The sequence below is a fragment of the Ranitomeya variabilis genome, chromosome 1 (genome assembly GCF_051348905.1).
Source record: "Ranitomeya variabilis isolate aRanVar5 chromosome 1, aRanVar5.hap1, whole genome shotgun sequence".
Lineage (NCBI taxonomy): Eukaryota > Metazoa > Chordata > Amphibia > Anura > Dendrobatidae > Ranitomeya > Ranitomeya variabilis.
This window is the reverse complement of record NC_135232.1, coordinates 184,950,215-184,977,513: the sequence shown is the minus strand read 5'-3', so window position 1 is coordinate 184,977,513 and position 27,299 is coordinate 184,950,215. Positions and strand designations below refer to the sequence as shown.

The following is a 27,299-nucleotide window of genomic DNA, read 5'->3' as shown; positions in this document are numbered from 1 at the left end:
AAATGATGCTGATCACTCAATGAACGAACAAAATGGCAATTCATTGAGTGAAATAATCTTTTTTTTTCACAAAAATTCATTGTTCTTGGCAGCATATTGTCCTGTGTAAATAGGAAATGTGCTTCCGAGAACAATGGTAGCTTATACACACTAAACTATTTATGACAGATTTAGGGGTGCTTTTTGGCCGCCACACAGGTGGTACGTATTTTGTGCTGATTTCCCTTTTTGGTGTTACCTCTTTCTCAGCCTCTGCATTGGATTTATTGAAACTCAGGTTCTATTTCTATTTGTTCTATATTTATTCACCAAAGATTGGTTGTATTTTTGCATTTTTGAGCAGCAGCATTTATTTGCCTTTTTGAGAGACATTTGTGTGTTTTTCACATCCACTAACATCTATTACCTAGTGTCATCATCTGTTGAGTGGCAGAACTTTTCACTATTGACTTTTTTATTACGCTTTTCTTTTTGAATTTCCTGAGGTATTGATACTTACTATTATTTTTGTACATTTATGCAAAGTGGCTGTATGTATTTCTTAGGTACCTTGTGTGATTTATGCCTATGTTTGACACTCTCCTTTTAATTGTCATTTTATTTAGGTCTTTGGAATTGTCCAATAAAATGGTAGCATGGGGCTCAGTGGTTAGCACTGTTGCTTTGTATCACTAGGGCAGGGTTGCCAAAGGGTGAGCTAACATTTTTATGAACTTTTGCCAAACCCCTAATAAAGACTATGCCCCCAAAGACCACTCCTCCAAGATCACACACCAACCAAAGACCACATTCCTAAAAGTCCAGAATAAGAGGAGATACTTTATATTTATGCAGCGCCCCAGAGTCCTGGTCGTTGCAGTAATGTCGCTCTTCCACCAGGGGGAGTGATGTTACGTCTGATGGTACTAAAGGAGTTCATCTTGCCAGGTATCACAGTCACACACTACACTTTACACTCCAGTCCACCAGGGGGAGCAAAGCTTCTATCTACTAGGGCACTCCTCACACATGGGTAAAACTGGTGGGATGGATAGGAAGTTAGGAAGAGAAGCAGACTGGGCTTCGACCAGATAACACCGAGGGAGAAGCAGCTTGGGTTTGACACAGAGAGGTCCTGTCAGGGGTGGGATCCTGATAGAGGCCTAGCAAGAGATAGAACGTTACGGAGCTGCGCCTGCACATCATTGCGGCAGCATCCTAAGAAAGGACACGAAGCAAAGTATATTGTGGAGAGTGAGAACCGAAGTAACAGCACAAGGAGATAATACCGGGAGGAGTCCTGCCCCGAGATCGGCAGCCTCCTTCCGAGGCGCGTAGCCGGTGGCCAGAACACCGAGGGAGTACTGACTCTACGCATTACCCCAGACAATGGCAGGACAGTCAATTCCAAGTTGGCTGCCCAACCTAAATACCTAAGAAGACACGGAGGCAATTGTGGGAGAGGGGCGTCTCTAGGGTCCCTATAAATTAACTCCAGGCCTACCCCATCATACGGGTTGTCCTATCCATATCATCTGGGGGACAGAGAGAGAGAACATCAGAAATATCTACAAAGGTTGTGAGGACTTTCCCGTGGTGCTCAGCAGGGAGGTATTACAACACACAGGCGCTAGTAGGAAGGCTACTGATTTCCTCCTGGCTAAGGGAACTCTGGATGTGCTTTCGGACTGGCCAGACTCAGCCAGCCCTGTGAGCGGTACTCTGGACTGCGGACGCTTAAGTCTTCAGTAAAAGGTAAAGAGACTGCAACCTTTGTGTCCTCGTTATTCATCGCGCCTTACAACGACCACTATCATCATCCACACACTTTGGGAAGCCCTGGGGACATACTTCACCTGTGGGAAGGTATACCACCTGGCTGCCATTCCATCACCCCAGCGGACCCCCAGCAGCGTCGGTCACCCTGACCGAATACTACAGGTGGTGTCACAAACACCGTACAAACTTACATCTTTAATTGGGCGCCCCTCAGCAGGGCCATGGACCAGGTCGGGCCAACGTGACATCCCCAGAACCGAGACCGAGGGACCCGGTGCCGAGTACCCCATTGCCCTGTGCCTGGGGGCGATCCAACTTTGGCGTCAAGAACAGGATCTACTTAAGCCCGAGAATCGGGTCATGTGTGCCTTGGAACTGTGCCAGAATCGTGCTTGAACTGTGATTTATTGCAAAGACTGTGTATTGCCATTTGCCGACAAAACTCCCGAAAAAAACGCCGCCATTGCAGCGCCACGAGGAGCGCAGGAGAAGAAGGAGGGCATGCCATGGGAGGAGACTACCAAAGCGGTGCCAAAAGTAACGACCGCCCCCTCCGACTACTGCTGCAAGATGACGACGTGCCCCGAAGCAGAGGAGAACCGCCCCCTGATTTGCAACGGCGGGAACGAGAGGAAGAAGGAGCTCTGCCCTCGGAAAATGGAGGAGCAATGTGCGTGTGCCGCCGAAGATCCCGGAGCAGAGATGGCGACCAGCGGGTACCTGAACGATGACGAAGGAGTGACCCAGGACTGCCTCAGCCGACCAGGGGCAGACTCGAACCTGCCGCAGCTGGAGAGTCCGGACTCCTTGGATCCGCCGGTGGAAGAGCCGAACCAACCAATCCCAGACACGGAGCCGACAACAGTGAAGAAATGGAAGTCGGAACTGTGCAAGGGGGTCGCATTGGAAGACCCGTGGCCCGAGCTGCCGCCAACTCCAGCATCCTTATCAGCGGAGAGGATTGTCATCGGTGGAACCACATCAGACGCAGGTATGGGAAACGTCCCTGCCCCACCGACCGATCCTGCTCCGGTGACCGCTCCCCGACCCGACAGTGACCGATCCCCCACCGCTGTGCTCGTTGTGGTAGCCCCTGACACCATGGAGAAGATAGTGCCTCCGTTACCGACAACTATGGGGGAACCACTAGACGTGAGCGCCAAGGGGGTGATCTTCAGATGGGACGCTCCAAAGACTAGACCGGATGGGTCCAAACAAGAAGGTACCTATATTGCTGCGCTCACCTGGGAGCAGTATAAACAGTGCCTAATTTCGCACTGGAAAAACAGAAAAGAGACAGAACAAAATGACCCACCAAAAGTACAAAAGCCAAAGACCGAATGTGGTAATAAGAACCCGGTGAAACAAGGAACCGTACTAGCCTTTCACCCGAAAGGGGGTTGGGGCTTAATACAGGAGTCGGGACTACCGTCTGAAATCTTTGTTGCCAGCTATGACGTGGAAGTTCAATTCCGCAACGGTTATCGGAACCGCATCTTACGCCGAGGAGACCAGGTGACCTACAGTCGCCATCGGGGTACACAAGGTTGGTGCGCACGGAACGTTAAGCGATGTGAACCTACTGTAGCGCCACCTGCTGTCCTGACTGCGACTAACTCTGAACTGACAATTCCTAACGCTACCACCACTGTGTGCATTATTGCCGCTACAGAACTGGCTACCAAAACTGACATTTGAATCCAGACTCCTAATGACTTGACCGCACCTGAGAGACGAACCAATAACATGGATACCGCATCAGCCGAGAACACGGGGCCAAAGCTTCCCCGGTCAGGAAGTGTTCATTACCGACTGATGCCTTGCAATTTGCTATGAGAATAAACCAAGGAGAACCGAGAACTGTAAATAGTTAACTGTTTGTTTTCCTGCTTTTTGCTGCTTTAAACCTGTCTAGGGTTAATTCTTAAAGGGATCCCTTTGTTTACCCGGGATCCCTATTGTTGCAAGTTTTTGCTATTTTGTCTACTAAAGAACATTGGAGTCATGAACTGCGCATGATTACAAACTGCTTGTACATAGTTTGCACCTTCTTAAAGGTGCTCTCTACTGGTTTTACAAAGAAGAGCTATTTGAAGAGACTGTTCCTGATTACAGCGTGAAAGTTCTTGCTTTAAACTGACTTGCAAACTGATTGTTTGCACTACCTCAGAAGAGACTTGAGATTTCCTCTTAAAGGGAATGTTTACTTGCTGCATTTAGCCAAAGTATGATAATGTTGCCTTAAATAGTTAGATAGTAATAATGTTCGTACATAGTGATAGTATGTAGTTAGAAGTAGAAATGTTAATGATGTTCTTTGAATAAAATCGAAGTTAAAGTGATTATTAGAATTGATGAGGGAAAGCTAAAGAAAGATGCAGTAGGCCCGTAGGGGTAGACAGATAGTCCTGCATACGTGAAAGTGAAAGAGAAATGAAGAGAATGTTGATTTGTACTTGTGAAGTTTTATAGTATACCTTTAGTGGGTACACGGCCTTAAAGGAGAGATACTGTTTTGTATTTAGTAGGTAGCATACCCGTATGGGTAATAACGGTTATTCATAGTTAATTAATAGGTGTTATGTAAATATGTTCTTGTTTGTAACGTTCAAGTGTCCTCACCTCCCATAAAGGGAAGCATTGTTATATTTACTTGTTTACAGCATTCCAAAAATTTTGTATGTCTTTTTGCTAACATGTATTGTTGTTCCTTCTTTTCCCAGTCCGGGAGTACTGGATTTAACGGGGGGAGTGCAGTGCCCCAGAGTCCTGGTTGTTGCAGTAATGTCGCTCTTCCACCAGGGGGAGTGATGTTACGTCTGATGGTACTAAAGGAGTTCACCTTGCCAGGTATCACAGTCACACACTACACTTTACACTCCAGTCCACCAGGGGGAGCAAAGCTTCTATCTACTAGGGCACTCCTCACACACGGGTAAAACTGGTGGGTTGGATAGGAAGTTAGGAAGAGAAGCAGACTGGGCTTCAACCAGATAACACCGAGGTCCTGTCAGGGGTGGGATCCTGACAGAGGCCTAGCAAGAAATAGAACGTTATGGAGCTGCGCCTGCACATCATTGCGGCAGCATCCTAAGAAAGGACACGAAGCAAAGTATATTGTGGAGAGTGAGACCTGAAGTCACAGCACAAGGAGATAATACCGGGAGGAGTCCTGCCCCGAGATCGGCAGCCTCCTTCCGAGGCGCGTAGCCGGTGGCCGGAACACCGAGGGAGTACTGACTCTACGCATTACTCCAGACAACGGCAGGACAGTCAATTCCAAGTTGGCTGCCCAACCTAAATACCTAAGAAGACACGGAGGCAATTGTGGGAGAGGGGCGTCTCTAGGGTCCCTATAAATTAACTCCAGGGCTACCCTGTCATACGGGTTGTCCTATCCATATCATCTGGGGGACAGAGAGAGAGAACATCAGAAATATCTACAAAGGTTGTGAGGACTTTCCCGTGGTGCTCAGCAGGGAGGTACTACAACACACAGGCGCTAGTAGGAAGGCTACTGATTTCCTCCTGGCTAAGGGAACTCTGGATGTGCCTTCGGACTGGCCAGACTCAGCCAGCCCTGTGAGCTGTACCCTGGACTGCGGACGCTGAAGTCTTCAGTAAAAGGTAAAGAGACTGCAACCTTTGTGTCTTCGTTATTCATCGTGCCTTACAACGACCACTATCATCATCCACACACTTTGGGAAGCCCTGGGGACATACTTCACCTGTGGGAAGGTATACCATCTGGCTGCCATTCCATCACCCCAGCGGACCCCCAGCAGCGTCGGTCACCCTGACCGAATACCACAGGTGGCATCACAAACACCGTACAAACTTACACCTTTAATTTGGCGCCCCTCAGCAGGGCCACGGACTGGGTCGGGCCACCATGACATCCCCAGAACCGAGACCGAGGGACCCAGTGCCGAGTACCCCATTGCCCTGCGCCTGGGGGCGATCCATTTACACCCTGTATACAGCAAAAATGTATAGCTTTGTACCTCGTTAACCAGTATATAGAAAAACATTAGAGAGTCCTTAGCGGTTGATACCTTTTAATGGCTAACTAAAAAGATGATAACAAATTGCAAGCTTTCAAGACCACTCAGGTCTCTTCATCAGGCATAGAATATGTGACTCTTCAGATTTATTGTTGTTCTAACCAGTAGGTGCTGCACTGCAAAGAAGAAAAGAAAGTAATGCATGCGACTGTGGCAGGGAACTGGACACACAGACACCACTCAGGCAGCAGGTATTACGCCCCCGGAAGAAGCGAGAGGGCGAAACGCGTGTCGGGGCATGGAGGGCTACCGATTGGCATAGGGTCTTACTACGGCTACTATGGAGGCAAGGTTATGCGGGCACTTTGATCACATACTCTCTGGAATAAGCAGGTATTACTAGTACATATTATTACACACACTCGTCAGGATTCGGGACCGGCATGTACACGGTGACAGCACAACAGCAACAACAGAGCAAGCTGATTGTCTCTGAACTGCTGGAGGAGAAAAGCCAGGGCCACCTGCCTGAGTTAACCGTTGTCGGAAAGGAGATCGTCGGACTGGAGAGAGAGCCGCCGGACCGGAGAAGGAGCCGCCAGACTGAAGAGGGAGCCGCTGGAGTCTCGGAGTGTGTCTAGGAGCCACAATATAGAGAGCTGCCAAGGAGGGAGCTACAGAAGGGAAGATAGCAAGTGGTGGTGATGTTTTCTGTGAGGCCGACTGAGGATGACGAAGGGTGGACCTGGGCGGTGCAAACGGAAGAAGCACGTGCATACCACTAATGGTCTCACGGCCAGGTTGACGCCTACAACTGCCCCCTGTCCTGCCTCTTCAAATTTCCATCTGGCCTGCTTTGCTCTCTTAGAAGTCAGGAATATATGCAGGTGGCTTGCGTTTGTGCAATACTATGCTTCACCGGAAAAAAAAATATCATGGTTGGAGCTTTTTCTGCCGGACACTCCAGACAGCAGAAAAAAAACACTGATTTTAACAGACTCTTTATAAATTTACAGACAAATCCCAACCCAGCGCTAGGATATGGGTTCAGATCCCACCAAGGACAACATCTGCAAGGAGTTTGTATGCTCTCCCCGTGTTTGTGTGGGTTTCCTCTGGGTTCTCTGGTTTTCTCCCATACTCCAAACACATACTGATAGGAAATTTAAATTATGAGCCCCAATGAGGACAGTGATGATGTTTGTAAAGCGCTGTGGAATTAATGGTGCTATGTAACTGAGTAAAATAAATAAAAACTGAATAAATATTTTGCCCACCAGAGAAAATTATTCTGAGACCCTTCTTCTCCCACACACATAGCACAGTTGAATGGGATATTTGTGAATAAATCCATAGGAAATGAGATTGTCTCCAATGTCAGCTTTAAATGTTGGATCTCAGAATAAATAAATGTTTAACTGAATTCATCCTAAACTGAATTTTCTGGTTTTGTTTGGATGATATTTGTACACACGTGAGTCTACAAACGTTCTAGTAATATCCAGCATGTATATGCAAATGAGTTCTCATTAGGTTAACGACACATGATACATCCAAAAAACAAACTATTGCACCATAAATCAAAGTACCGTAGTTTGCCAAATTCTTGTCAAGGTTTGTACCTTTTTTTAAACATAAACCCACGTTTTTACCTGCAAAAACCACGCAGATAATATTAACCACTTAAAACTGCATTGATTTGCAATATAACTACATGTCAAAGTAGTACATGCCCCTGGACGAAGCATTTCAGTGCGAAACGCGCGTCGGGTGTGGTGGACATCTGGATTTCTCCTATCCCTCCTGGTAATGAATGGTGTAGTGTTTATTTTACTAGATGTGTTTTTGAGATGGCTGGGTTAAAACTCTGTATATTTTCTTACTGGCTTTATATTTAGCCTTGTATTTCAATACTTAATACATGTGTTTCCTTTATATTAGTACATACACCTAAATGTACTTTATATATCAATTTTACTTTTTTATATATTTCTATCTACTAGTGTAAATGGTGTAGTATTGACTAATAATGAATAAAAAGTGCCAGTCTCTGTCTTTTTATATACTATTCTATACTATATACTACTACTACTCACTCCTGCTTCCCCTCTTTGCAAATCCCTTCACTGGCTCCCAATTTCTGAGCGTATCCAGTTTAAACTACTAACACTGACCTACAAAGCCATCCATAATCTTTCTCCTCCGTATATTTCCACACTAATCTCTCAATATCTTCCCTCACGTAATCTCCGGTCCTCCCAAGACCTCCTTCTCTCCTTCACACTTATTCGCTCCTTATCCAATCGCCTCCAAGACTTCTCCCGAATATCACCCATCCTCTGGAATTCAGTGCCCCAACACATCCGGTTATCCACTACTTTTGGATCCTTCAAAAGAAACCTGAAAACCCATCTCTTCAAAGAAGCTTACAGCCTGTAAAGACCACACAGCCACCTCAACACCATTGGAGCTACTGCAACCCCCGACCTACTGTCTCCTTCCTCACCATCCTGTAGAATGTAAGCCCGCAAGGGCAGGGTCCTCTTCCCTCTGTACCAGTCAGTCATTGTTAGTTTTGTTTACTGTAAGTGATATTTGTATTTTGATGTAACCCCGTCTCATGTACAGCACCATGGAATTAATGGTGCTATATAAATAAATAATAATAATAATAATACTATATTGATCATTCATGGCCTAAGAGGGATATAAATACACTGGTATTTGTATTGCTACTTTCCAGGATTGTCCACCTGTTTTTCTGTGTTTTTGTGTGTCTCACATGTTATGTATTTGGTTCTTTTATGACCATGCTTGGTCTTGTTTTATCTCCTGTTACAAATAAATATATATATTTTTTATCATTATATTGCTCTTGCGTGGAGCCTTATTTGTAGGTGTATTTGTATTTCTTGGCTACCATATAGGATATGTTATAGGTGTTTTGTTACATGTAAGAGTAGTTTTGGATAAATAGCGGATGCTATGTACAGTACTCAGAATAAATGAGATTTTAAACAGTATCTCAAAGAACACAAGAACAATTTCCAAAATTTTGACAAGACTGAGTTTCATAGAACATTTTTTCAAGCAATAACATGAATGGAAGGTTAATAATATAACTTTCATTACAAAATCTTCAGTTTCATTCATAATTATTTGATGCAGATATGAATACACCCCACATCAAAAACAACTACATCTAGCATTTTGTATGACGTCCATTATTTTTAAAGGCAGCAACAATTGTTCCAGACATTGAATGAGCAATTTAGTGACATTTTACAACATTTTACAACATCTATCCTTTTCCATTCTTCAAGAACGACCTCTTTTAGAACCTAGATGCTGGATGGAGAGTGATGCTCAACTTGTCTCTTCAGAATTCCCTATAGGTGTTTTGATTGGGTAAAGATCAGGAGACATACTTGACCACTGAATCACTTTCATGCTGTCCTTCAGAAATGCAGCAGATATGTGTTTTGGATAATTGTCATGTTGAAAGAGTGCATGTCTACCAAAGGCATGGAGTGAAAGCATGTTCAATATAGAGACGTTTGTAAAGGATAATTTGTGGATTAAATCTGCGCTGCCACAATGATACAAATTCACATATAATGAAGAATTCTGGTGGTTTATTCAACACATTTCAAGGTTTATCTGACCCCTTCATGAGGAAATTATCACAAAGACATCGTAATCCTTTGTACGGAAGAGTTGAGAAAGATTATAGAACCTTTATCAGCATGAATGTCCAAATTGGAGGAGCTCAGCATATATCAACATGTGGATATAAATAATAAGGACACTGCCACCACCATGTTTTACTGTATGCAGCATACATTTAGAAAAATTAATTTTGAAAAATATATGATGCCTAAAGTTAGGCATAAATAATTCAGAAAAAAAGTAGGTGGTACTCACCATGGCAGCTTGAATGAAAAGTCCTTTATTTCATGACTTTCATCTTAGATGGTAAGGTGGATCCACCTGGACCCGTTGAAGCGTGGTAACGCGAAATGGCCATCGTCCTTTCTCCTCTCTCCCCGCACCCCTCTGCACCTTACCATCTAAGATGAAAGTCATGAAATAAAGGACTTTTCATTCAAGCTGCCATGGTAAGTGCCGCATACTTTTTTTCTGAATTATTTATGCTTAACTTTAGGCATCACGTATTTTTCAAAATTAATTTTTCTAAATGCATGCTGCATACAGTAAAACATGGTGGTGGCAATGTCCTTATGTGGGGCTGCATTATTATTATTATTATTATTTATTGTTATAGCGCCATTTATTCCATGGCGCTTTACAAGTGAGGAGGGGTATACATAATAAAAACAAGTACAATAATCTTGAACAATACAAGTCATAACTGGTACAGGAGGAGTGAGGACCCTGCCCGCGAGGGCTCACAATCTACAAGGGATGGGTGAGAATACAGTAGGTGAGGAGCTGCATGACTGCTCCTGGTGTTGGGGAACTACATTTTACTGATGGTATCAAGAATTCATAGATGTACTGCTCTATACTGAAACAAAAGATCATACTATATTAATTGTGCTGCAGAATATATTGGTGTTATATAAATAAAACTATTATTATTATACCCTCACTCTATGGCCTTGGAAGACATACACTTTTTCAACATGACAATGATCCAAAGCACTTCTGTTGAATTTCTGAAGAAGAACATCTTAAAGTGATTCAGTGGCCAAGTATAAAAAAGAAAAAGAGCTGACAGCATTTCACTATGTGGACGCACGCTCCCAGTCCAAGGAAACAACTTGGAAAATACAGCAATCAAGAAGGAAAGAGGAAGAGAGTCCAATCCAAGTGAAAAAATGAAAAAATATTATTCCGTCATCATAATACAACGTTTCAACCAGTCTTTATCAAGTAACACACTTGATGGACACTGTTCCTCTTTCCTTCTTGAATAGTGGCCAAGTATGTCTCTTTATCTGAACCCATTCAAACATCTATGGGGAATTCTGAAGAGACAAGTTGAGCATCACTGTCCATCCAGTGTCCAGACTCTGAAAGATTTCATTCTTGAAGAAAGGAAAAAGATAGATGCTGTAATATGTCACCAACTTGTTCCTTCTATGCCTATAAGATTTGGTGCTGTGCTTAAAGAAGTGGTCCACTACTTGGTCAACGTCTTGTTATACCCATCGAGTGGCCCCACTAAAATAATAAAACTTGTACTCACCTCTTGTGCTGGCGCCATTCCTGCGGTCTGCACTCGCTCTCCTGGGGCTCCCGCATTGTTGTTGTGACACCTGCTCCCAATCAGCGCTGGAGCTACTGTCCCCGCCTCCTGTAGAATAGAGCATGAAGAGGAAGTCCAAGATCAGCTGTAGCCTGGACTTCCTCTTCATGTTTGAATTGTCCGAATGCGGGACAGAGACGCCAGAGCTGATTGTGCACTGGTATCACATGTCACAACAAGCTCACAAGATCCCCAGGAGAGCGAGTGCCAACTCTGCGGGAACAGCACCAGCACGGGAAGTGAGTATAAGCTTTATTATTTTACAGGGGCCAAACATTATTATCAAGAATGGGTTGTCCTACTAGTTGACAACCCATTTAAAAATCATGGAGGTCATACAAAATATTAGATGTAGTAGTTTTTGATGTGGGGTGTATTCATTTTTGCATCAACTAATTTGAATGAAAGTGAATATTTTGTAATGGAAGTTATTTTATTAACCATCCATTCATGTGCCCTAATGCCTAATGTTTTATAGTATTTTTATCTTTATTTTTACCTTTATCTCACAACTTCCTTTTAAATGTGCCCTAACGTTAATCCCTGGCTCAACTGTCATTGAAGTGGTCCTATTTTTAAAGAAGAACCGCAATATGGACTACTGTCACGTCATTTGAGTGCGGGTGAAACATCCAAATCTGCACAATAGTGGCACAATATGATACCCTAAAGGCCCCGTCACACATAGCGATTTACCAACGATCACGACCAGCGATACGACCTGGCCGTGATCGTTGGTAAGTCGTTGTGTGGTCGCTGGGGAGCTGTCACACAGACAGCTCTCTCCAGTGACCAACGATCAGGGGAACGACTTCGGCATCGTTGAAACTGTCTTCAACGATGCCAAAGTCCCCCTGCAGCACCCGGGTAACCAGGGTAAACATCGGGTTACTAAGCGCAGGGCCGCGCTTAGTAACCCGATGTTTACCCTTGTTACCAGCGTAAATGTAAAAAAAAAAAAAACGTACATACTCACCATCTGATGTCCGTCAGGTCCCTTGCCGTCTGCTTCCTGCTCTGACTGAGTGCCGCCATACAGTGAGAGCAGAGCGCAGCGGTGACGTCACCGCTGTACTGTCGTTTCACTTTCACTTTGCGGCGCTCAGTCAGAGCAGGAAGCAGACGGCAAGGGACCTGACGGACATCAGATGGTGAGTATGTACTGTTTGGTTTTTTTTACATTTACGATGGTAACCAGGGTAAACATCGGGTTACTAAGCGCGGCCCTGCGCTTAGTAACCCGATGTTTACCCTGGTTACCAGTGAAGACATCGCTGGATCGGTGTCACACACACCGATTCAGCGATGTCAGCGGGACCTCAACGATCAAAAAACGGCCCAGGCCATTCCGACATGACCAGCGATCTCGCAGCAGGGGCCGGGTCGCTGCTACGTGTCACACATAGCGAGATCGCTACTGAGGTCGCTGTTGCGTCACAAAACTTGTGACTCAGCAGCGATCTCGCTAGTGATCTCGCTAAGTGAGACTGGGCCTTAATGCTGTAGCCCAAGTTACTAATCTCAACAATTAAGATGAAAAATATCAAACTACTGAGGACCAAATTACAAAACATTTATAATCAAAAAGAAAAATCGTATTTTGGTGAAATATTCCAAACCAATTGTTCAGAATTTCTCAATCTTACCATTTACTATTAGGTTGTAAGATGGCGGCGCTATTCTTCAAAATTCTAGGCCTTGACTTGTTAGCAGACCCTAAAAGACTGTGTTATATTTGTTCAGTTAAATTAAATTTAATTTTCTGGCATAAGGGAACCTAACATCTGAAGAGTAACACCAAAGCAAGTGCCCATCAAAATCCTAGGAACCCTAGACACATTGATATACTTTCGGGGTTGTGAGAAAGTTAACTCTTGGTTAAAATGTCAGTTAGTGCCTCTCATTAATCCAAAAATACTGCAGCTAAAGTAACCTTTATGACATTACTCATGTCATCTTGTTTTACCTGTCTGGATTCTGGGTGCATACGTGCATCTGTAGTAGAATCCTTTGGGTAAAAGTCTTAAAGCATTGTCCACATTTCCATAGATGCCAGTCACTGAATTCTGAGTTGAGTTGGCTCGTTGAGGTTGGGCTGGCAAGAACTCGTTGATTTTTTGCATTAATCTGGTTATATCCTGTATCCAAAGGCCCAGATTTATCCAGTAGAGAATAGTTTCTATTGCATGGAGTCTGTGGAAAAACTATGGACCTCTGCAATGTAGAAGAAGGCAACTTGCCATTTTTGTTGAAGGATTGTAGAGTGTCTTGTCTGGACATGGCTTCAATAACAGGTGATGGGACGTTCACTACAAGACAAAAGGTTTTATTCATTGTTAAAATACAGCGGCCACACAATACTATCAAAAATATCATCTTCTAATGAACTCAAGAGAAAACCATCCAGTCTATATCAGCAAAATGAATAATGTCTTACAGTTTTCATCCTGAGCGATGCATTGTAATGGAATCCCAAAGAACGACGTGTAGCTGTCATTGTACCACACCAATAGTTCTGTGCCCCGGGGAATGTCAATGCAAGCTCTGTAGAATATGCTTGATCTGGTAAAATAACAGAAAATCAATCATACTTGATCTATTTACTTCCTTCAATCACTTCTAAAACAGAATAAAAAACTATTTTGTTAGAAACACATCATCAAAATAAAAATAACACTATTTTAACCATTAAAATAAAAAATAGTATCATATTTTTAATAACGACACAATCCACACCAGACATTTTCATTATCTTCAAATGTGACACTGTACAACCAAAAATCTGCTTCATAATAGGTGGAGATGAGCAAATTTGCTTGGGTTCCCTCTTATTCGGCAAGCTATAGCGCAGAGGGAACCCGGCTTCCTGGATCGCTCCGGCCGATCAGCTGCATGTGTCGCGGCTGTGTCACAGCACATATATGGAGAGCCTGCGTGTTGGTTCAATGTGGGATTAGGTTTGATGCTGCCCACTGGAGTCTATGGGATGGAGGAGGTAGTAGTTGGAGTGAAACAAAGCTAGACAGACTCACAAAGACACTGTTGGAGGTTCATTTACATTTTCTTTTAACCCGGCGCTTGATTCACAGCTGCACTGCTTAGTGCAGCTGTATAATGCCTTGCATATTGTTGCTGCATCTGAGGGTGTGCTGCAATGAAATTGGGGTGCAAGACATGTTCTTCTCCATGTATGGGAAAAATCATAGCAGCTAGTCTACACCCAGCAGCTCAAGGAAAACTGATAACTAGAGATAACTGATAACTGGAGCGTTCAGAGGAGAAACTTGGTGAAAAAGTTCTATACATTAGTCATGTAATTGCCAGGAATTGTGCTACTCATAAAGTACACAGATATGCCAGCTTATTTTAAAATGTATCTATCACCAGGTTTTTGCTACTTCATTTGAGAGCAGCATAATGATCTGTCACTTACTGGGCTGTGTGTTGTATTTTTGATAAAATCACTGTTTTAACTGCTGTAGATCTAGCAGTTTTCTGAAAGCTGAGCTCAGTGTATCCCCCACACTGATTGGCAGCTTTCTTCTTGCTCACAGTGTACTCAGAAAGCTGCCAATCAGTGGTGTGGGTAGGGTTAAACTAAATGGCAGCAGGTTAACTTGTCCTCTGATGATAATCTGCTGCTCATAAAACAATTGTTTTATAAAAACTATAAAAACATCATGCTGTTGCTAGATTCCCTTTAAACTGTGGACACTTGAAAAGAGATATTAAACACAGAAAAACTGGGAACTTATGAAAATGAATTCCTCCTGACCCCCATCCATATATACTCTTGTCTCAACCTAGCTTGCATGTATTCTGTACGGGGAAAGTGGAGTAAACTGCGGCCAGACATCTGGCCAGGGCTTATGTCCCCATGGTTAGGATTGGGCATTTTGAAAACCAACCCAAATCTACTGTTAGGGGAGAGTTGGGATTCACCCTATATACATTAGATGTCATCTAATCAGACTGAAATTGTGGGGTTCAGCTGCTCTAATGTGTTAACTATTAGTAGCTATTTGATGATAATCATGGGCATAACTATAGCGGGTACAGGGATCACAGTCTCACCCAGGTCCTCTAGACTAACAAGGCTCGAAAGATACCTTTGGCCCATATGAGAAGACCAGTAATATTAAAGAGCCATGATACTTGGGGGCACTGTTGGATTTTGCATTGTAGCTCATGAGCTTCAAGTTATGCCACTGATAATAATAATAACAATAATAATACAGAAGAACATTGCACGCTGTCTATAATCACTATAATCAATGCTATTAACAACAAAGCAAAATAGCTTGCTTAAAAATGCTAATTTGATGAGCAATTGCTCATGATACAAGACCTCCACCAAGGACTAAGGAGTTTTATTAATATATTTATATTGATGTATAGCTGCGCAATGTAATGTAAGGGCTCTTTCACACTGCGCATTGTCACACGTTCGTTGGGCCCATTCCCACACACAACGGAATTCGGACATATGTGCCGAACTAGTAGTAAAAGTAACATTTAAGATTGTCATATATTATGCCAGTTTTTCTAACACTTTCATGACTAAATTCTCAAGTGACTGTGTACTGTCTTTGATATGGCAAACACGTAAACGGGTTGTGTAGGATTAAAAATATGGCTGTTGTCTTCTAAAGCAATGCCGTACTGGTCCACAAATTGCGCCTGGCACTCGCCCCATTCCCTTCAATGGAACTAAGCTGCCATACCAGGCACAACCCATGAACACGTGACATTGTTTCTGAAAGATAGAAGCATGGCATGTTATGTATTGTAATTAGTGATGAGCTAGTGTACTCGTTGCTCGGGTTTTCCCGAGCACGCTCGGGTGGTCTCCGAGTATTTGTACGTGATCGGAGATTTACTTCTCCTTGCCTCAGCTGCATGATTTACAGTCGATAGACAGCTTGAATACATGTGGGGATTCCCTAGCAACCAGGCAACCCCCACATGTACTCAGGCTAGCTAGCAGCCGTAAATCAAGCAGCTGCATCAACAAAAACAAAATCTCTGAGGCCGAACAGTATCAAATACTCGGAGACCACCGGAGCAACGAGTATACTCGCTCATCACTAATTGTAATCTAAGCACTTTATACAGTTTAATATCACTTTTCAGTGCGAGTTATCTGTAACAAAGTAATTTGGTTGTAGAATAACGCTGCCGACATATGGGAATCCCTCCCTGCATTTTTCACTGTAGTGAGATATGCTCTTGTCAACCTATTTTGTCACCACAAACTGACTCTTGGCAACAGAATCATAAAGATCAATAGAAAAGTGCAGATCCTCAATATTTTACTTGCAGCTGCAAAACTTCCATTTATCTTGTTATTCTCTCTATTTACAGCCATGTTGTCTCAGGAGGGCACTGCTGGCTAAGCAGAACATTTCTACAGCTTTCTATGAATATCTGTCAGAAACTCTCAATGCGGCCTGTTTTGTTTTCCCCATTTAAACCTCCACCTTGTCTATAATTTACAATTTTCTTGACTTTTCCTGCAGCAACGAAAATCATTTTCTTCTAGATTAGAAAAAAAAAAGTCAATAGTAAATTCTAAAACTTGAGAAAAATCAAGTCTACTCTTTGCTGTACCATTCCAAACATTTCATCTTTTACTTTGGCTCTCCGTAAAATAAACAAAGCGGAGTAGCAATGAGCGTACTAAAAAACCAAATGACACAGTTTGCTGCTGAAAGAGCAGAACTGTTTTCAGGCGATGGGTGGTCTCTGAGGGTAGACCGAAAAATAGTGTAAGCATACACCATTTCTTCCAAGCGGATAATGCTTCCAAAACTCGCACAACTCTCTGCATGCTGAAGTACATCAAAGGGATTTTTCTTGTTTCGGATAATATTTCCTTTGCTGACATGTATTTAGTATTGTGGTTGGATGACTCATAAAGATAGCTTCATGGCGTCCTAACGCTGTTGAAGTAGAACACATGCCAACGGACATTATTGTCAGCCTCAAAATAAAAACAAAACGTTCAGCCGAGGGTCAATCAATCACACAGTTCTTTGAAGAAAATTCCATTTAGATATTAGACATCATAACATAGTCTATTCAAACCAGCTGACTTTTCGTGAAAATGACAACTTTGGACAATGCAGAAATAGGCTGAAGCCTTAAGTGTTTGTACTCCTGAGTCCTAAGCTCTCCGCTCTTTTGGTGACTGAGCAGAGTTTATTTAATTTTCATGGTTCATTGCTCTGAAAGCTGAAACAACTGAAACCATACTGTATTGAGCTGTTAACATCTCATCTGGATGTGAAAATTGCCATTAAAATGTCTGATGCATGTAAATGTTTTTATTTTCCATGCTTGTAACTACATGTTTTCTTAACAGACATGACTACTACTTAAAATAGCATCCAGAATTTAGGTCTGCCTAAGTGAGTAATAATAAAGTAATCCTATGTGTGTTTCAGGACATTCGTCTAGATTACCCGTAGGCCTCCATTATTATACTGATACTGTACCCCATAAGGCCGAAAACCTCAAATCTATTTTTCTCTTACCATGACTATACTGTAGCTGTGCTGACAGCTCAAAATATCTGCAGCATATTCTCTATATACAATGTCCCACAGGAATGAGCGTTGTATGTACAGCTACATGAAAACCAAATGCCAACATTGTAAAATACCTAATAATTCACAGTCATCACATGAAGATATCGTGGGGATTATTATCTATTCAAACCTGTCCTTCACAAACCACCTGGACCCCCTGTCTTCCACAGCTTTCAGTTAAATGGCTGGCTTCCTATTTTTTATGGTATGTTTATTGCAGCTCTAAAGATGAGCATTATCATCTATGTACTCTTCTATGGACACCATTGGGCTCTATTCCACACTAAGTCTAGGACACCATTAGATGTATAGATGCTGTTTCCTGACCTAAGTTTACCTGACTAATTGTTTATATTTGTTATATTTTGGACTGTACCGCCATATCTTTTACTATGTATCCAACTGGTTTTGTGGATTATACTGTGGTCCATTGTGTGGTCCAGTGTGGCCCCCAGTATACAGTCTGTGTGTTAGCACATTTGCTCACGCATATCCTTGCCTGTCATATGTTTACAATAACGCCATTTTATACTTTTTCACAATTTTGGACCCTGTGATTGTCTTTGTATTCTATTCCCCCCCCCCCTCCCTCCCCCGTTCTCTTCTGGAAATTCGCAGTGTGAATGGTAGCCAAAAAGTGAACTTTTATCACCCTTGCAAGGTTTTAGTCATCTGGGCATAGACACGATACCTACAGTCACCAATAAACTTAATTCTTTTGGCTGAAATCAAGGCACCCGGCACTCAGGAGCGGAGCGTGCGGCTGCATGTATTGTTATGCGGCAGCACGCTCCGATCTGAGTGCCGGGTGCAGTGCCGGGCATTGACATGCGAGACTCATCCGAGTTTTACATATATGTAAAGTAAGGAAACTGTATGCCTCTGATAGTCTGCTTAGCATGCATGCTCATATGTGTTAAAGCGACCCTCCACACCAGACTAAAACGTGACTACATTTCTCATCAAAGTCACTCTACCTAGTGCCATCCATTTGCATCCCGCTGTCTCATCTGTTTGGAACAGAGTTCCTTTCCTCCTGCTGCCGCCAAAGCATGGTGAGCTTTGGTACGTCTAAACTGACTGATAGCAGGATCAGCATTAGAGCCGGCTGTCAGTCAATGCTGGGAGGGCAGTTACAGCCCCTGCTCTCTACGCAAAATGGGTGACTAAAACTGTGCCAGCACCACCCCTGTGACCAAAAGAGCATGGCGGGGGAATAAAGTTCTTTTCCTCCCGTCAGCAGGGCTCTCAGTATGTGCACCGCACTTTATCAGAACGCTATTAACCTGCAGATAAACCCTATATGTGCAGGTTAATAGCATTATTTTACATGACGGATTGCCTTTTATTCAATATTTTCAAACAAGTGACAGGTCCCCTTTAATGAAGAATAACAAGTTGTAGCTAAAATTAACTTAACAATTTAGTTATATCTTAAAATAATTCTTTTTGGTGGTCCATGACAATCAGAGCAAAGATTGAAATGAACTTGATTCTATTGTTTTAAGCTTCACTTCAATAGTTTACCTCCTACAACTCCATAAAAGAGCAAATAAGCAGAGAAGGGCACCTTGGTTATCAGAAATCCACAGGAAAGACAACCCTTCCTCTAAAGGCGTCATTTGAAGGGCATTACACATGGTCACCTACAATTTCGGATCCCCAAAGATGGGACACTTACTTTAAAATAACTCCTTTCGCTGAACATATCCCAGTTAAGTATAACTAGCAAACAAAGGAGATTACGTAAATTCCACCAAAATGAATGTTTCAGTTCTCATTATTATAACTGCTTTTCTGTTTTTTTTTAAGTCTAGCAAACATGCTGTGTAATACATACGTTGTTTTCATTCCTACATCCTTCCTAAGTGAATACATCTGTGTTCCTAGTATGTTATTTTCTGAAAATGAATTATAGAATTGAATGTAATTCAGAAATTGGAGCGCATTACCTGTACTGAACCACTGTCAAATTCTGTTCCCCGCAGTGCCTGGCGCATCGGACGTACCTCATCCAGCTTGACTTACTGGGTTCTCCTCCATCGATAAAGTGCTGTAGTGTCCCATCTTGATCATATATCTAAATGAGAAGATGTTTATTGTTCAATACATGATTGATCTCCATTAAGTCAGCAATCATTTTCCAGTAGGCCACTAGTGCCTCCATATATCACCTATAGGAAGTTAGTACTCTGCCATTAGTCACCAGATTATGTGTGAATCTTGAGAGTTGTTTGACTTTACAGAGAAACACCTTGTGATGAAGTATAAATGTCTCCTGTCTTATCAGTCCAATCTTTGGTATATTAAACACATTTACAGAACATCCCAGATGTCCCTCTTCTTCCCACACAATATTTTGGCATTCTGGTTATGTAATGAGCTGCCAGACAAGAGCTTTGGGTTAATGAGGAATTCATGAATGAATGGCAAAGAGATCCAAAATGCTACCTAAGTGACAGAAATGTTTATGTCCTATTGGAGAATATTTACTTAGAGAGGTCTCGTTGATGTGAAATTTTTACCACATACATTTTCCAAAGACAATGCCAGGAACCAATAACTTATAGTAATAATAATTATAATAACATGTTCAAATAATTAGGACATCACAGAGAAACACATAGTTCAACAGTCACAGGAGGAGTGAGCACCTTGCTCGCAAGCTTACAATCTATAAGGTAATAGGATTGACACAATAGATAAAAAGTGCTTGTCGTATATGGTGCAGCCATCATTATAATAAATAGGGCATAACTGCATGAACGGATCATCAGCCACTATTTATGTAAGTACAGTTGCCAAGTGCTATTGGGGGCTTGAGGGTGAGGAGACCAATGAATAAAAGGGACCAGATTCTGAAGAAAATTTAGAAAGCGGGAACAGGGAAGTTAGATTGGTGAAGTGATAAGCCTGTCTAAATAGATGAGTTTTTAAAGCACGCTTAAAATGTGGGGGCTAGATATTAATCAGATCATCCAGCGTAGTATATTATTAAAACTGGCGCAGCATGATAGAAGTCTTGGAGACAGAGTTGCTAGGTTCGGATTATGGAGGAAGTTAGCCTTAGATCAGTTGCAGAATGGAGAGCATGGGTAAGGTGATAAAGATGAGGGAGGGAATGCAGGGTGGTGCAGAACTGAGCAGCTCGTTGTGGATGAGCTAGATAAGTTTATATTGTATTCTGTAATGGATAGGCAACAAGTGCAATGACTGGCATATGGGGGAGGCATAGGTGAAGGGGCTTGACAGAAATACAACTATGGCTGCCACATTCAGGACAGACTGGAGATGAGAAGGTTTGGTAAGAGGGAGACCGATCAGTAGAGAGTTGCAGTAGTCCAGGCAAGAATGAATAAGAGTGACAGTAAGAATTTTTGCAGTTAAAAAGGTTGGATTCTGGAGATGTCTTTAAGATGTAGGTAACATGAGCAAGCGATTGGACATAGGGAATAAAGGAAAGTTCTGTGTCAAATATGATCCCAAGACAGCAAACTGCTGCTTGAGAGTTAAGGTGGAACCACTCAGATCAATTGCAATATCAGGTACAGGTAGGTTAGTAGACACAGGAAAATAGTCCTAGGATAGTGTTCTTGGCTAATATTGGATGTAAGGTCACATCTTGGGCTATTGCGTCCCATAATACAATGATCAACATTATCTAAATATATAATATGCAAAAAGACTTCAGAAGGAAGAGGACTTTATCTTCAGTGTCACCTTGTGGATTGCTCCATCCAATAGGTGGCACCTGAGATAAAATTATTTTCCTTCTAAAGAGGCTATTTGTATATTTCAATTTCAATGAGGAGGATTGTTTAGCCTATAAGTCTCTTTACACTGACTTGGCACTCTTCACAAGGAGAATCGTTCACCTTTAGATCCTTAATTATATAGGGAAAGCCAAGTTCAGTATCTTCTGGTCATACACATAGTGACCAGACAAGAACTCTGTCAGCCAGGAGACATTTCTTATGCCTCCGCTACAAGCATGCAATATGAAGAGGAGTACGATGGTGAAAGACACTTCCAGCAGGGATTTATCGCCTTCAGAATTTCATTATGATGGATGGGAATATGGTATGATCCTCCCAAAGTGAACGGATTCTTTGTTTTGCAGCTTACAGCAATATCAATTCTTGGCTATATTATTTGGCCAGTAATGTCTACAGATTAATTGGCCTTCCTGATGCCTGAGTAACAGCATTGTGTGGCTGGATCTTACTGTATATGACTAGACTTACCATCAAGTGACTAGTTTTTATATTGAAGGAACATGCTTTCAAAGGATATATAGGATAGGGCAAAGACATGAAATATAGCATAAAGTTGAGAATGATGATGCTTTCCAAGATTTCCTACAATGATGCATTGAAATTTAACAAATGTTCCTCTGAACTATCAGTGTATGGGTGGCATCATATGTGCCCTCAAATCATATAGTCAAAGGTTCATATATATTGTAAATATACTTTCAAAATTCTCCTTGGATCAGCAACACCACATATACATTCAATTATATGTTATCATAACATTGACTTTTCAATAATGAAGGTATTTATGAGCTTTAGCTCAGCCATAATCTGAATCTTAACTTTTTTTGCCAGCTAATCTGTGTTATGATAAATGTGGTACAACTAACCCCAAGTCATGGTAAAGTAATCCAAAACAGTCCACGGAACGTAGCAAATTATTTTTTTTTTGCACACAGTATTATTACATTAAATTACAAAATGGCATGTAAAGTTTGGCATCTACAGTTCTGACATTTATGTCTCATTTGTCAAAGCTACTAGAATGTGCCATTAGTTAATTGCTAAATATGTGAATTCTGGATTATCTTATTTTATTCTTCTTTTAGATTCCTATTACTTAATTAAAAAAATAATAATTGCGTCCACAGTGGTTGACACCTTACACAATACAAAGATAGTTTACGCTACTGCTTATTAGATAACTGTTGAAATTTGAGAAGATGTCTATTGGACATGGACGTGGTTTGGGGCTGGGTATAAAAATCATATATCAACACACTCCCTTCTCTTTATTATTTTCTATTTTATATTAATCTCTTGTATTCCCAAGCTTCAAGGGGTTATCCGAAACTTTTATTAATTTCCACATGGGGCTAAGGATTAACAGGCAGGTTGTTGCTAACTACGCATCTGTTCTGCAGGCACTGATCTTGCCAGCTAAGAGCGGTCACAGACTTCTCTTGCCAAGGATTCAGTGGCTGCCATCATATCGAAAGAGAAACATCCTGTCTTGAACTCTGATCTGTTGATGGGACATGTCTGCCGATGTCAGGCTGATTGACAGACAGCTAACTGGCTGTCAATCAGCTTGACATCAGCAGACATGTCCCATCAACAGAGCAAAGCAGAAGAGGAAGAACTGTTCTTTTAACAAGAGAAGTGAAGCAGTGGAATCACTGGCTGAGCTGGTAGGGACCATCCCTGAGCAGAACTGGCAGGTAGTTGTCAATTACCTGTGTGTTAGTTCTTAGCACCATACTATATATAATAAAAGTCTTGGATAACCCCTCCAACAAGTCATTTTGCTGAAGTACAGATCCCTCACATTTCCAGGAACATAGATTGCAATAAATTGGAAATTTTTGTCCATGATCAAATACATTTTGATAACTCTCAGTCTTATTAGCAATGATCAGTTCCATCAAGTAATTCTACAGGATAGAGTTAATCAACTCTATCATAGTTACAATATTTCTACCCATCCAATTCTTAGCTATAAATAATCTAGTGACCATCAAAATATAGAAAACTAAGGTAATGTTTTCATTTGACAAACTGTTGGAAACTGAAGTTATCAATGCTTAATCTGGGTTCTGTTGAGGTGAATTTATGTGCACAACTGGGGAACAAGACAACAAGGACAAGTAACCCAAGTGCTAGGCACCAAAAAGGCTTCTAACAAGTGCAGCGCCCCAGAGTCCTGGTCGCTGCAGTATTGTCGCTCTTCCACCAGGGGGAGTGATAGTACGTCTGATGGTACTAAAGGAGTTCACCTGACCAGGTATCACAGTCACACACTACACTTCACACTCCGGCCACCAGGGGGAGCAAAAGGTTCTATCTATTAGGCCATTCCTCACACTCGGGTAAAACTGGGGGATGGATAGGAAGTTAGGGAGAAGCTACCTGGGTTTGACCCAGGTAAGACCTGTCAGGCAGACAGAGAGAGAAGGAGGAACATTGGAGCTGTAGACAGAGGTCTCTATCAGGGGTGGGATCCTGACAGAGACATAGCAAGAGATAGAACATTACGGAGCTGCGCCTGCACCTCATTGCGGCAGCATCCTAAGAAAGGACAAGAAGCGAAGTATATTGTGGAGAAGTGAGAAATGAGATCATAGCACAAGGAGATAATACCAGGAGGAGTCCTGCCTTAAGATCGGCAACATCCTTCTGAGGCGCGTAGCCGGTGGCCGGAACACCGAGGAAGTAATTGGCTCTACGCATTACTTTGAAACATGGCAGGACAGTTCAATTCCAAGTTGGCTGCCCAACCTTAATACCTAATGAAGACAACGGAGGCAAATTGTGGGAGAGGGGCGTCACTAGGGTCCCTATAAAATAGCTCCAGGCCTACCCCGTCATACAGGTCGTCCTAGCCATACCATCTGGGGGACGGAGAGAGAACATCAGAAATATACACGAGAGTTGTGAGGACTATCCCATGGTGCTCAGCAGGGAGGTACTACAACACACATGCGCTAGTAGGAAGGCTACTGATTTCCACCTGCAAAGGGAACTCTGGATGTGCCTTCGGACCGGCCAGACTTAGCCTGCCCTGTGAACGGTACTCTGGACTGTGGATGCTGAAGTCTTCAGTAAAAGGTAAAGAGACTGCAACCTTTGTGTCCTCGTTATTCATCGCGCCTTACAACATCCACCATTACCACCTACTCTTCAAGGGAAGCCCTGGGGACATACTTCACCTGTGGGAAGGTATAACATCTAGCTGCCATTCCATCACCCCAGCGGACCCCTAGCAGCGTCGTTCACCCTGACCGAACACCACAGGTGGCATTACGAACACTTGACAAACTACACCTTTGATTGAGCGCCCCTTAGCAGGGCCACGGACTGGCTCGGGCCACCGTGACATCCCCAGAACCGAGACAGAGGGACCCGGTACCGAGTACCCCACTTCCCTGTGCCTGGGGGCGATCCAACAGCTAATTCACGTAGATCAGTGTCTTAAGATACAAGGCTTGGACAGCCAACAGTACCTTTGTCCTGAATGAAGGGCGACCAAAATGTGCAACTATTAGTACAATATCACCAGACATGGGTATTAGTTTTCACAATCACTTACATGTCTCCAGCATTTAGTGGTAGCATCAGAGAGCATTATAGACGTAAGATCTGCAGAATAATACCACCTATGTCAAATACTATCTAGGGTAGTCAATTTGGTTATTCATTCTAAGTGGAACAGAGGTAAGGAGCAGCCATATTGGATGTTTCAAAGACAATAACAGTTTATCTTCAACAAGATGCTTTACTTTGGATTTATACACCTTCTTTCAGGAGAAACACACATTTTGATCAGCTGAATAAGCATGCAAATGACAGTCAAGAGTAGATAAACTTTCAGCCGACTATTACTTTATTTCTAAAGCCCCATCTACACAAAAGTTGTCTCAAATGATCTAATGTTTTTTCTATCACAATGATCCTTTTAGCCAGTGCATAGGAAATGCACAAGGAGCATCACTGATGTCTAGCAAGATATGTGTGCTATGCAACAATGTCAGAGTAAAAGTAAATGAGCCCAGAAGCAACATTTACCCATCACTGCTCTATTTTTCATTTCAACCTTTTTTTTAATTTGCTCCAACCAATTATCGATACAATAGATTGGAAACAAATGACTCGTAACATATATTGATTACTTCAAATAAGTCTTTAAACAGGATTATGGCCTTCTCATGTTGAAAACATGTAAAATAACTAGAAAATTAAGCTCTGACAAAATAAGTATTTGTGTGGTACTTCCTGAGAAATTTTGACCATGGAAGATCTTGATAGTTGAATGTTTCATTTAAACTACTTAGGATATCTTGTGTGCATTATTTTGTACTTCTTCTAATACTTAGAATCATAGAATGTTAGAGTCGGAAGGGACCTCCTGGATCATCTGGTCCAAACCCCTGCTCAAAGCAGGATTCACTAAATCATCCCAGACAGATGTCTGTCCAGCCTCTGATTGAAGACTTCCAAGGAAGACTTCAACAAACTCAATTAAAATGCAATTTATCAGAGGAATATAAAACTATATCTAACAACCTCAATGGCAAGAACTGTTATATTGTAAGACTCATATACTGGTAAACCAACAATAGTCAATTTGTATTATCATCACAGTTTTTGACAAGGATCTTCTGGAGGATCTAGTTTCTTATGTTGGATTTACTGACCACTTTGTAAATAAACATGTAGTACTTTGATGTTTGGGTGTATATATATATATATATATATATATATATATATATATATATATATATATATACTGTATATATATATATATATATATATATATATATATATATATACAAAAATAGAAAAAGAAGGCAGCACTCCAAGTCCTTTTCAGGGTGAAAAAATGTGCAGTTTATTCAACCCACATCTCTGTGCGACGTTTCGGCTCACACTGAGCCTTTCTCAAGCAGTGGGTATTGCTTACAAATGTGCTTGGAGTGCCCCCACACCGCCGCAGGGCCGAGGGGTACCCGGAGCCGGGCCTCTGGGTCTCAGTCCTGGGGTTGTCACGGTGGCTAGACCCGGTCCGTGGCCCTGTCTGTCAGTGGGTGACATCCGGTGCAATAAGTGATGATGATGGTGCAGTTGTGGGGTGCAAGTCGCGGTAAATAACGAAGACACCAGGTTGCAGTCTCTTTACCTCTTTACTGAAGGTTTTGGAGACCTCAGTCCAGAGCGCTGTTAACTGGGTTGTCAGAGACCGGCCGGTCCAAAGGCACATCAGGAGTTCTCTTTACAGGTGGGAATCAGTGTCTACCTTCTAGCGCTGGATGTTGTAGTTCTTCCCTGCTGAGCTCCCGGGATAGTCCTCACAACTGTTTCTGTCTGTCTCTGATGTTCGTTCTCTCCGTCCCCCAGATGATATGGTAGGACGCACCCGTATGACGGGGTAGGCCTGGAGTTCTTCCGGGACCCTAGAGTCGCCCCTCTCCCACAACTGCCTCCGTTGTCTGCTTAGGTGTTAAGTGAGACAGCCAACCTATAATTAGCTGTCCGGCCGTGGTTTGCAGTGTACTTAAAGTCTCTTACTTGCTCGGCGTTCCGGCCACCGACTGTTTGCGCCTCAGAAGGATGTTGCCTCGGTCTAACAGCACGACTCCTTCTGGTCCCAATACTTCTTTACTGTATTCCCGTTGTGCACTGGTTAGTTCTGTTCTGAGGAGTCTGCCAGGATCCTATCCCTGACAGGTCCTCTCACTAGCTCTTCCCAGCTACTTCTCCCTGTCTTCCTGTCCAACCCCCAGTTTTACCATAGTGTGAGGAGTGGCCTACTAGATAGGACCACCCCCCCTGGTGGCCGGAGTGTGAAGTGTAGTGAGGTGTTACCTGGTCAGAGAAACTCCTTTAGTGCAATCAGACGTACCATAGCTCCCCATAGTGGCGGAGC

The 27,299-nt window shown here is 42.6% G+C and overlaps 1 protein-coding gene across 1 annotated transcript in view; it reads right to left on the bottom strand.

Annotated features, from left to right (window-relative positions):
* The window catches only part of PRDM6 (PR/SET domain 6), a 164,039-nt gene that overhangs the window by 35,246 nt on the left and 101,494 nt on the right, over window positions 1–27,299 (bottom strand). Inside the window, exons 4-6 of the mRNA XM_077280806.1 lie at window positions 19,577–19,704; window positions 13,472–13,596; window positions 13,001–13,343 (exon numbers count right to left, since the gene is read on the bottom strand). Of these exons, the coding sequence (XP_077136921.1) occupies window positions 13,001–13,343; window positions 13,472–13,596; window positions 19,577–19,704 (596 nt within the window). The remainder of the gene's footprint in view (window positions 1–13,000; window positions 13,344–13,471; window positions 13,597–19,576; window positions 19,705–27,299) is intronic.